Source organism: Ambystoma mexicanum, chromosome 2q (genome assembly GCF_040938575.1).
Source record: "Ambystoma mexicanum isolate Mex_15411 chromosome 2q, UKY_AmexF1_1, whole genome shotgun sequence".
In the NCBI taxonomy this organism is placed as follows: Eukaryota; Metazoa; Chordata; class Amphibia; order Caudata; family Ambystomatidae; genus Ambystoma; species Ambystoma mexicanum.
The window spans coordinates 885,391,733-885,404,439 of NC_090924.1; the positions used below are offsets into that span (position 1 = coordinate 885,391,733).

At 44.6% G+C, this 12,707-nt stretch overlaps 1 protein-coding gene across 6 annotated transcripts in view; it reads right to left on the reverse strand.

Annotated features, from left to right (window-relative positions):
• The window catches only part of MYO3A (myosin IIIA), a 2,295,212-nt gene that overhangs the window by 1,872,450 nt on the left and 410,055 nt on the right, over positions 1 to 12,707 (reverse strand). For all 6 annotated transcript variants that reach the window (XM_069648154.1, XM_069648153.1, XM_069648152.1 and 3 more), the window contains exon 8: positions 465 to 610. In XM_069648154.1, coding sequence (XP_069504255.1) covers positions 465 to 610 — 146 coding nt within the window. The remainder of the gene's footprint in view (positions 1 to 464; positions 611 to 12,707) is intronic.

Sequence of the window (12,707 nt, forward strand, 5' to 3'; positions counted from 1 at the left end):
GGTTACCAATCCTCAAAACTTTGTTATCCAACATGCCCCTAACTGTAATTGTATTATTACGGGCAATGGGAGATGCTGGTATATAAAGCCTTCGGATTATAAAGGTAATGAGGAACAAATTTTCTACTGTAGTCTAAGGAACAATAGTCACTAGATGGGGAGTGACTTCCTGAGCTGATGCCACAAACATGGAATAGTGATAGCAGGTGGGTGCCAATAATCAGGAACCAAGCTCCAGTTTAGGCTCAGCTTTTTTCCTTATCCTTCGACAAGGGCACCCAAGAATGGGTGCATGCATGTGGTATAACAGTTAGCAACTGTAACTTATTGTGCAGATGTGTGTTCTGAGACCTATTGAAGGAGACCTACTGGGAGCCTGAGGGCTTCCATTTCGTTGCAGCATTCCATCTGCTCTGTTAAAGCCCACCCTGTGCAGTTGTGCATTATCTCTTACTGTACCATACCTTGGAATTTTAAACAGGGCTCTCATTGGATGCAAATCAGCTAATGGCGGATCCCCATCTCCCAGCTCTATGGCAGTAATACCAAGGGACCAAGCATCGCATCTGGCATCATAGGTAGTGTCCATCTGCTGCTCGCACGCAATCACCTGTAAAAGGGTATATTAAAAATAAGACTGCTTAACTCTGGTAGATTTGAAAGAAGATCACTAACTTATCAGATGAAATGTAATATTTCTCAGCCGTTTGTAAAAAGAAATTAAGTGTGGCAGAACACTTGCATAATTGTCATAAGAAGATTTTGCTTTTATAAATCTAACTGAAGAAACAACATCCTAGCGTGATATATGTTCAGTAACTCAGTTATTTGATTATCATTTCAACTTTACTTACACAACTGTCAAGAAAACATGTTTTTGGAAAGAACACATGATTATCTGATGATTTTTCGAGTCACTTAGATTTCTTTATCATTGAGTTTATTCTTCATTTCTTTTACTGTATTCCAATCACAATATTGAAAATTAATGAGATGTGCACAGATGAAGAGGGTTATATAATGTGTATAAAATGATCTTCGGGCATGTGACTATCTTTTCAGCTGCACAACAGAGAGAATGCAATGTTTGTTGTTTATTTCCACTATTTCATGTTGGTTGTATTGTAAGGACACCAACCATGCTTCATTGCCCTCAAGTCAAATCAACTACCAGACAGTGTTAAACCTTAAACAGGATAAAGCATTTCTAGGATTCTGTGGCCAACATGCTCATATTATCGCATTAACTCAAAGAAGCATCTGTGCAAAAGAACATTTATTTATTTTTTAAAACATTAAACTGAACATTGCTGAAGTCAGAATGATCATTCCAAACCGCGCGCCTTTCACTATATATGTCTATGTCCTCAGGACTTCCTCCACTTCTGTGTTGATTACTCGGCAAAGAAAAGTCATAGTATTCTCCTAGATTTATTGTTTTGATTATTGGATAGTGCAATACTATAATTAAATATTGTTTTTGGTTGTTTCTATTATTTTTACTTAGGCCTATCATTTCAGGGTACACAGGTTTAGTGCATCTTACGATTGGGACATCTTAGAAGATATGCACTGTTCTGTGCCACATGGCTGTTTCACACCCTCAATGAACCAAGCCTTCTCTCCATGGGCCTCATTAAGAGTTTGGTGGTATGCCGCCGGTAAAACAGGCGGGATGCCACCAAACAGAATTACTGTTCCTACCACTTGATCTGCCGGAATTACTGGCAGATTACAAGTGGATGGAATACTGGTAAATCCCCATTCCATGGAGTCCCATTGGTAATACCGACTGCTTACTTCCAGTGTTGTGCCTGACTTACCTCCCGCTCTTGGCTGGAGGTAACGCAGGGGCCCCATAGGCAAGCTTGTGCTCTGCCCATCCAGAAACGTGCCAGCAAATGGAATTATCGATGTAGAGGTCACAGCTCTATTTCCATACATATGCTCTTGGCTGCTCACCACTCTTCCTCCACGTTTATCAAGGTTGTGCTGGCCGCTCACCACTTACACCCATCATTTTCATGCCTTCCACATCTTTTCTGCCAACTTCTTGCTGCTACTCCATTTGTCCCAGCTGCATGCTGAAGAATACTCTGTTCACCTTTCCGCCGCTGCTTTCTACAGTTTAGAGAAGTTCTCATTTAAACCAAATTAGATTTCTAAATGAGATACCCTTATTCTGCTCACAGTACTTAAAAGGGCCCCGAGTAGCATCTCTGCAGGATGGATGGTCCATTAGCCCGTGAACCGCCCCCTCCCTTAGACGCCAGATTGCATTTCGTTTCCCGGGTGTTTCTTCTCCGCAGGAGCAGGAGAAGGGTTTCAACATGACAGCACATTCTGTACATTGTGAGGATGGGTGCAACCGGATCATCCCTTTGGCAAACTCCTGTAATAAACTGATTAAAAAGCCCCCAACTTCCATACATTGACTCATATAAAATGTCCAGAACACTCTTACTCAGTTAATGGTTCTTATCCCTTCTGCCTTGTTGCTGCTGGAAAATGATGCAGAAAGTGCACATGCCTACATCATATGCATATTCTATAGTTTATCTAATTCATCGCCTTAGTCCTCATCTTAATAAAGATTTCAAATCTCACAAATCTCACTCATCAATCTCTTAGAAATGTAAACACTCTCACTCAGAACATCAGGACAATCTACTTCCTATAAAAAATACACTTTTTTTAAATGTGTATAATTCACAATTACCTCCCTGTATCACTATGTTTATTTTTGTTTTGCTATCTCTGATTACTCTTCCTATTCAGGAAAACATTCCAAACATTCACCTGCTCAAGAAAGACCATCCAGAAAATATAAATCCTTCCATTCCCAGAAATGCCAGATCATCCAGGACATCCCTTGTCCTCCCAGATTCAATCCATCACCTTAGTTCCTCAGATTGGACTCTGTCTGAAAATGTAAGCATATAGCTAGAATCTTGGACCCGGAAACCTTTAGAAAAAGACAAGAGGCATACGTTGATAGAAGAATTCCCCACCTTTGTTTATTTAATAAAGTAAAGGAAATTCATGAACTCGAACCAGCTTTGCTCATTCTTTGGACTAAAAAATCGAAAGACTCCAGAAATGACATTGACAGATTCTGCAAAGCTTGTCAGGATAACCTCCTTGATGTTCTTGTTCCCCTCATCCAAGTACTAATAATGATTGAATAGAACTTTGTATCTAACAAGACATTAGTTGTTCTGCACTTGGAAGATAGCTGCAAAGGTAATTGTGTCTTTTGAGTAACACTAAAGCAACGTTTCCCCTAAAAAATGGAGTGCTCTCCTTCTGCAGATCAACCGAAAATGATCACTTGGCTCAGCATATCTTCTTGCCCCAAAAAGTCAGAGACAATCAGGAGATATATTACAAACCATAATGAGAGAATATCAACACCAAAACCAGGTGAGCAATTTACCTGTAATATTTTTTTCCCTCATGCAAGGAGGTGTGAGGGAAGCCTGGTTCCTCTATACTTGGAGATCCCTTACTTCTGATCCTCATAAGGTAACATTTTCCAAGTTAAATCCATATATTGTACATCTGGGAGGTTCAAAATCACCACTTAGAAAAGAATGCAAACATCAAAGATTTCCCCAATAAGACAGACTTTGTTAACAACATTGTCCTTATCAAAAAGCAGACGAGAGTCACATATTAGTGGCAGATATTAAGAGCCATAATACACACATTGAATGTATTAATATGCATATGCTGTTGTGGTAGCAATCTTCAAAAAAGGAGACCACAGCAATCCCAGAAACTATAGGCCCAAAGCCTTATTGGATTCCATAGGCAAACTTTTTGCATCGATATTGCTGCACGACTTGAAAATATGGGCAATCAAGGTGGATATTCTGGACAAGAGGCAATCCGCCTTTGTTAGTGGAGTTAGTACATCTTTAAACTTGTCCAATCTAAATTTGCTGAAATTAAAAGTGCTTGAACTAAGAGCAAAGTGTATCTTGGGTTTATAAATCTCAAACAAGCTTTTGACTTTATAAATCGAGAACTACTCTGGAAAAAATTGAAGAACTAGGGATGCCCGGATTATTTATTAGAGGCAATACAAACATTGTATTTGAATACAACTAATACCCTAACCAAGAAAATAAGTACATATCAGGGAATCAAACCGGGGTGTGCCCTTGCACACTTTTTGTTCATGCTTTACTTGGCAGATTTGATAGACTCTTAAAAATAAATTAGAGCTTTCCCACCAACAATAGAAGATGGTACAATTCTGTGGATCTTATACACAGATGATTTGGTCTTTGTAGATCTAACAGCCATTGGACTGTAACGGCAACTAAATTAATTTAAAGTATATTTGGACATTAACGACATGAAAAACAAGGTGAGAAAATCTAAGATAATGATTATGCAGTCTGCCTACGGAAAACAAAAAAAGGGGAAAATCTCACTTGGAAGATAGAAAATAGCCTGCTGGAAACAGTGGATTCTATCATATATCTGGGAATATGTATCAACAAGAACATTAATGAATTGGGCCACTACTCATTAATTAGGGAAAAACTCTTAAAACTAACAAATCAAGGAAGAGCCTTGTACCATTGTTATGGTACTTTTTCCCTCACTCCAATTGTCACTTTTTTTAAGCAAAAAGTTACGCCAGTGATAACTTATGGTGTGGAGGCGTTATTGAATTTATCCTGGAAAATCTGGGACATATGTGAAGCCTTCTTTTGGCAAAAAAGTCTAAGACTACCGAATGCAGTGCCTGCAGCTGTAATAAGACATGAATTAAAACTACAGTCATTAACATCAATTGTTCTATGGAAAACTCTGTCTTTGTTCTGCAAATGTGTCATAGACAATCCCCCAGAACCTTTTGAGATTTTAAAAGGGATTGCCTCAATCAATAAGAACAATCTGTCAAGATGAAAAGAGCGCTTTAAGGATCATTTAGGAAACCTAAACACTGATCTTGAAACCTTGAAAAGTAGTCCAAACAAGGTGAAAAAAGCTGTTTTGGAAAGAGACTGGTTTGATACCTTAGAACAAAAAAACAGAGTAAATTGTGTTTCAGTATTATCTGGGAACGACAAAAGGTTAATGAATCGTCAGGCTATCTGAGGAAATTTCCATCGCCTTATTATAGGGATTTGCTCTTATGATGTAGACTGAACATCTTGTCTTCTAATGAACTGGTTCTGACTAGGAAAATGATAACAGCACAGGAAGCGACTTGACGCTTTTGTAAAGAACCAAATAGGATTGAAACAACCACACACCTGTTGCTATCTTGTCCTTAACTGAGCAGAGAGCAAATGCAATGCCATCCCTTTTGATTGACTTAGACCAATATGTGGAAGACCTCACCTGGGAGAGGCTTTTGACAGCCTCGAAAATTGGTCTAACAATAGCCGCTTGGAAATTTCTCGATAAACTGTTGAAAGTAGAAAATGCATCGAGGAACTGTTTTGCAACTAAGAGAGGATGGGCCTCATTATACGGTAGGCGGTAAGTAACGGTCCTTACCGTCATGGCGTTAATAACGTGTCCGTGTAGGAAGCAGCCCGCTAATTGCGTGGCATCACGAGTACGCAGACACGAGCTTAGCACCATGCCGGTAAGGACCCTACCGCCATGCCGCAAAAGGCCCTGAAAAGTCCCTTAGCGGCACCGAGGAAAGTGCTGATTGCACTTCTGCCGTCCTACAACACGGCATTAGTGGTTACCACCAAAAACGGTGACCGCTAATAGCGGTGACCGTAAATAAGCGGAACCGGAAGTAGCGTCATTGCACAGGAACGGCAAAGAGCACGGTGGCCATCTTTAAAAACACAATCCATTTCCATCCTCTGCCCCCCAGACCCACTGAGAATGCCTAAGGCCATAAAAAAAGGAGCTGCACGGCAGCGCAAGGAGCGCCTTTCAAATGAAGAGCTCATAATGCTATTCGAGACGCTTGCTGCCAACGCAGAGGTCGTGTTTACCAATGACATGTGGCGTCCCATCCTAATCAAGAAGAAGGAGATCTGGGCAGAGGTGGCCCATAAAGTCAGTGTGGTGGGCTCCAACCCCCGCACTGTGAAGGATGTATGGAAGTGGTGGGACGATCTACGCCTCCGTGTACGCAGCATCCTGGCTGTCAACCGGAGCCTGGCCAAGGGCACAATAATAAAACTGCAGGAGTGGGAGGAGACCTGTGCAAGCACCATCGGGGGTCGAATCAATTGAGGGAGTAGACGAAATTGAGTGCGGTGTTCCGACATCCTCAGATGGAGGTGAGTGTCCACACAAAACACTGCACTGTGAAACATGAGGTCATCCCCAAAATGTGACCCTGAAATCATCTCATGGATGGGGCCATCAAACATACATGCACACAACCCTGCCCATATCCCATATGCAGTGCACATCCCGACACAAACACATGCATGCAGCACCACAGACACATGTCACCCAAACTCATGCATGAATGACCCACCCAACTGTCTAACGACCTGTATGGCCCAATATGAAGTCCAAATGCATAGAACAGCAGGAACAACAACATCTGCATGAAGCACGTTGACCCATCACCAATTCCATCCCTCTCTTTGTCCCCCACAGGCTCATAAAACTGACAGCGATGAGCAGGACACTGCGATGCAGGCCCCACCTGCTAAGAAACAGGCCAGTGGAATGGAAGCAGGCACCATGGCCAGCATGTCGAGGGGCACTGGAAAGAGTGCACTCCCTCAGAGAGCCACCCACGTCACCAAGACGTGAAAGTCCGCCAGACGCAATTGCAGCACCAACTCCAGCAATCCTCCCCAAACACGATCCACCCGCGGAAGGGACACTCTCCGCTGCTAATAACTCCATCGGTGAGGCAGCTGCCACGGCACACATGTCCAATGTGGAGGACACTTGTAACTCGCCCATTCAACACCATACACCCAACCTGCAGCAGTCAAAACAAACAAGCCCATTCCCCACATCGCATTCCAGCAGCCATGAGCAGTCTGGGGATGAATAGTGGCAGGGTGCTAGAGTCCACCGGTGACATCACCTGATGCTGGACAAATAGCACAAGGTGCGGCACCCACTGCACAACGCAGACACAGAGGCCATGACATGGCCATCATCAGACAGCGGCAGGAAGACATCACTGCGCTGGTTGGCCAGCATGTGGGCGAGGCTGCCCTGGCAAGGGAGGAGTGTAGGGATCATGCAAGGGGCATCAGACAAGCCATAGAAGTCAGCACCAACTGGCTATGTGAGGAAATGTCACTTGTGAGGCAGGTCGTCACACGCATAGACGCGATGGACAGGCAGAACCCCCCACCAGCACTGGACCAACTGTGCACCTCCTCCTCTGCCGGCTCAAGGCAGACCAGCCCCCTGCGCAGGTCCTTGCGGGCTATGCGGTGCACAACCTCACAACCCCCCAATGGTGGCAGAGAGGGTGAGAACTAGGGCCAGCCAGATGTTGCTGACACATGTACAGCTATGCAGCACTGATGTGCAAGCCATGTTTGGGAGTGTTGTGGGGGGAGGGAGGAAAGGGTTTTTGGAGTGTTGTGGGGGAGGGGGGAAAGGGTTTTTGGGAGTGTTGTGGGGGAGGGGGAAAGGGTTTTTGGGAGTGTTGTGGGGTAGGGCAGAAAGGGCTTTTGGGAGTGTTGTGGAGGGAGGGGGGAAAGGGTGTTTGTGTTGTTGGGTCCATGCACTTCTTTTACTTACAATATTTAATACACACTGGTGACATGATAAATCACAGGAGTGGACAATTTTCTTTGTGTATGTGTGCTTTACTGGTGGACAGGGCACAGTGTACATTTCACCACAAAACCCAGTGCCCAAATACCCACATCCATTGAACACTCTTCATCCATGTGTATTAGAAATATTGGTCTATCAGATGCTGGCGCACATCCCTCCTGGGCATCGCCACCTGCATGACGTGCAGCCCCATCTTTTCCCTCCTCATCCCCCTCATCATCATCACCAGGTGGTTGCAGTTCAAGGTCAGGGGGCAGTGGCACGTTCCGTCTGATGCACATATCGTGCAGCATGACACATACCATGGTGATCTTGGCCACCTTCTCATGCCCGTACAGGAGTGCCCCACCCGACATGCTGAGGCACTGGAACCATGTCTTCAAAAGGCCAAATGTCTGCTCAATTACCACATGGGTACGGGTATGTGCACGATTGTATTTCTCTTCGTGCCTGTTCAGTGGGTTTCGTACAGGGGTAAGAAGCCACCTCTTCAGGGGATAGCCAGCATCACCTGCATGGGTGCAACAATGGGTATGTGTAATGTGTACATCCAGTGGAACCTGTGCATATCACACAAATCAACTTAGCATTGTGAATGACATCCACAAATCCCTGCATGCATGGAGGTAATCAAAGTAACTGCAATGTGGGAAGGTGATGTAGTCCTTGCAAGTGGACATGCACCCTGCATGCCTACGGCAGTTGATGCCATGTACGGTGGGTAAGGTCCAGTCATTCGTGTATTTTGGTGCAGGCACCGTTTGGACCACACTGCTAGTGAACTGCCATTCCGAAGTTGATGTCCCCATGCTGTCATGCGGCACTTATGTAGTGGTGTACAGGTGTGAATCAGTATAATGGATAGAGGTAATCCCTTTGTATGCACTCAAGGTCGCATTTCTGTTGTGATGCTGTTCAGCGTACATTTCCATTGTCCATATTGGCTGCATGTAGCTGTGTTATAGGGGTTATGGTCTGATGTGCAATGTGCATGTTGATGGATATGGCATGATTGGGTTAATGGGTTAATTTCTTTGTTGTGCAGCTTACTACTTGCATGTGGTTTCCATGTGTCAGGTCCAGTGTGGGCTGCCTCGGGGGACAGTGGTGTGATTCTGTACGGGCATAGTTGACCCTGACAACTAATGACACCCAGTTGGAGTATGCTTCCCCCCCCCCCAATCACACCCGGTTGGAGTATGCTTCTCTCCCCCCCATCACACCCGGTTGGAGTATGCTTCTCTCCCCCCCAATCACACCCGGTTGGAGTATGCTTCTCTCCCCCCCGAATGTACTGCCCACATCACAATGTCATGTGCTTGCCATGCTACTCACCAAGTATCCACAAACGTTGTCCAGCATGTCGCTCCATGTAACGTGGTATCGTTGAGTTCCGCAGGACCATTGAATCATGGGTTGATCCGGGATAGTGGGCACAACAATGTGTGATGATCTTGTTGGAGTCACATACCATTTGGACGCTGATGGAGTGGTATTGCTTTCTGTTTCGGTACACTGCCTCATTGGCATGTGGGACAACCAATTCCACATGGGTACAGTCGATGGCCCCGATGCAACTTGGGATGCCTGCCAGGGAATGGAAGCCAACCTTGGTGTTAGAGATTTCCTGGGCAGTCCGTGGCAGGGATATGTGTTCACTTGTGTGCTTCAGGAGGGCATCAAGCACCTGGTTCAGAGTGCGTGAGAATACTGTTTGTGATATGCCATGCATCTGCCCTACCGTATGCTGGTAGGTGCCTGTGGCCAGGAAGTGGAGCACAGTTACCACCTTCAGTAGAGAGGGGATGGCAGGACAGATGTCTATGAGGCTGACAATGTCGTTGTGTACCATGTCCACAATGGTAGTGATGGTATCCCAGTCCAGACGGTAAAGGGTGTGTATCTGCTCAGGGGTTAAGTTGACTGGACTGGCTCTGATCCTGGGGATTCGTGGCTGCCTCTGTGGTACAACTAGATGCACTGGTGGGGATTGCTGTGCCTGTCTCGCCCTCCTCCTCCTCCTGCGTCTCCTCCGTTCTGCCTGTTGTTGTTGCTGTTGCAATGCACTCATGTCCTCCAGCCCACGTAATGCTGCTAGTATTGGAATCATTTTGGTGTGTGAATGATTATGGGAAGGGGTGTGGTGTACTCCTTTTGTGCTGGCCCAGTCTCCATTGCCTCCACCTGTGCTGATTGTGGGCACCTGTGGCGGTTGGGAACACTGCACATGGCCCTTTACGGGTGGTTCGCAAGGCCGGTATTTCCGCCATGCCGGTATGGGCTTTTTGGGACTGCTCCATACCGCTATTTGCATGTTCGCACATCTTGTAATGGACTCCTATTTCCGCCATGCCGCTATTGCCGCCATGAAAGATCGCGTGCCCGCGCCCGTGCCGCTATTATAAGCACCATACTTAGCGGTGCCGCTAATAGCGGGTTGGCGGGTTGTAATTGGCAGGTGCAGTTAGCGATGCCGGTACGGCATCGTTTTTCCCTTAACGCCTACCGTGTAATGAGGCCCGATGTCTTTAAATATGTTTAAGGTTGAAAGCTAAACAACCAAAAAAAAAAAAAAAGATATGCGTATTGCTAACAGATGGATGGCAAAATTAGACTTGAAGTATGCAATTCACTTGGCAGGGCACCAAATAGCAGACAACCTACTTCAATGTGGTCTCTCATTAGCCCCAGGATGATCCACAAAACTCCTAAAACATGCATTTTCCTTTCTCAGGTTAAGAACAGTTTGTGTGTTTAGTCTGCATATACAACACCTTGTTTCTAGCAAGAAATCCCTCCATGGTGAACAACCATGTGTCATTGGCGCAGACCCTTTTCCAAACTCTGTATTATGTCATCAGCCAAAAAATAGTCCTAAAAAGACCTAAATGTCCATTCTTTTCCCAGCTCAATCCACTCAATTATTAGGCCTCCTCACAGACTCAATCAGTCAATGCCTTCTTTTACAGGTTTGTTAGCTAAAGAAGACTTGTAAATATATAAAGTCAATTCTTGCAACATATTCCTATGCCCTCAGTATTTTAGTGTCGGGCGTAGACAGGTTCCCTTGCCCTGTACATCATAAAGCCCTTCATAGTAGACTGAACACAATTTACCTCAAAAGAGATTATAATTATTTGGACCACATAACTGCCTCTAAACATCTCTGGTGGATATAACATGTGAATACCTGGAATAACAGAGTGTCATGTAGAATTAATTAAAGAATCAGACACTAGTGTCTTGCGGTGGGGATTAAGAACATGCAACAATTTAACAGGTAGAACATGCACCATGACGCAATCCAATGCATTTCCTGGAGCTGCTAGGACGATCCTTGCGCCTGAAGAGTCTTGCAAAAGACAAAAAACATTTCTGCATCCTACTTACCATGGACAACATCTCAGCTGTTGACTAAATAAATCAACTGGGCTAAGCACGTTTCAAATAGTTATCAGAACTATCAAAAGACTTCTGACATGTCCATCCAGTTGGGATAGCTTCCTGGTCTTTCCAATGCGGATGCCAAAATAACTCTCAACTTCAAAGGAGGGACTGGATAATATGCCAACATATATGGACACCCCTCCTTCATATGTTTGGTAATTTAGATGCAGATTTATGTTGTATTCCAAGTGATGGAGCAGGGTTTTCTTCCTGCTATAGCCTTTGGCAATATGATGCATGCTCATTTTTATAAAACTAAGTTTTTTCTTTTGTGCCTTCGAGACATCGCCTATGGCCTGAGACAATTGGCACCTGCAGCACTGCACAATAGTCTAGCAGCAGCTTATGGCACCACAGTTAATTCAACAATCCAAAACTGCAGTGGATCATCAGAACTTCATCAGCTTGCATGTGTCAAAGACATAGGACTGCAGAGGGCCCAGTGAATTGTGATGGCAATGCTGATGGATACAGCAAGCTAGTCTTTGGGAGGAGCCTGTCTCACAGCCTCTTAGTTTGTCCCATAACATATAAGATGTGTGTAATACCCTCTGCATCTGTGTCAGATGTTGAGGAAAATGAATGTGTACTGCCTCACAACCTGCTTTGCAATGGCTTTGCAATGGTGGAGTCCCTCACTTGAATGTTGATCGGTGACCCGTGGCTCTCTCGTCTTGTTTTATTCAGGCATTTAAGTATCTCTATGGTGCATCCTTACACATGTATAGAATGTCCTTTTGAAAATGGCAACCCAAGCAGTTTCCTGATCCTCGTGCACAAGCGGTTTAAATGTTGCCACCTTGACTTTAAACCGTGGGTCAAAAAAGATGCCAGGAGGTACTCGTATTACTATTCATCACAACTAAGTGTGGATTCTATATTTTGAGAGCAGTTTCATTGACAGTTGCCCTGCTACCGTATCACCAGATGTTTTTTGTTCTTTTATTGTGTTAAAAGGTTCTAGTTTTAAAGAAACCCCTGTGGTAGCAACTGCCTGAGTGACTGATCATATAGTCTATCCCAGTGGGTGGTCTCTTTAAAAGGCGGCAGCAAAGAACTGGTGTTACCAAAATTTGCGACAATGTAGCTGCGAGGTTGACAGTTTCCAGTTGCCGGTTCTGACTATTGCAATAGACTGTCACTTTGTTACACGATATTCTCAGATGTTCCACTGCATGGAAGATTGGATGCTACCAAGTCAGCATTGCAGTTTTCAGCTGTTAGCAAGGGAGGTTGGGGCATGGCTGCATCTTTTTTTGCATACTAAAGACAGCGTAGGCACACAGTTAAAGTGGTTGCAAATCTTCTTGGACACATTTACCATCACATCAAGAGGCAGGCACCTGCTTATTAAGTAGGTTATCACAAACTGAGGGACACGGGCAAAGAAGGGCATGTACATGTTTTTGCATATCGTCAGGGCAACTGCAACATTAGAGCTGCTGTCAGCTCCCAGAAAAGTCATTTTTAAGGCAAGGGGAGTGGCTGATGTGCTGCAACCTAGTTTACAT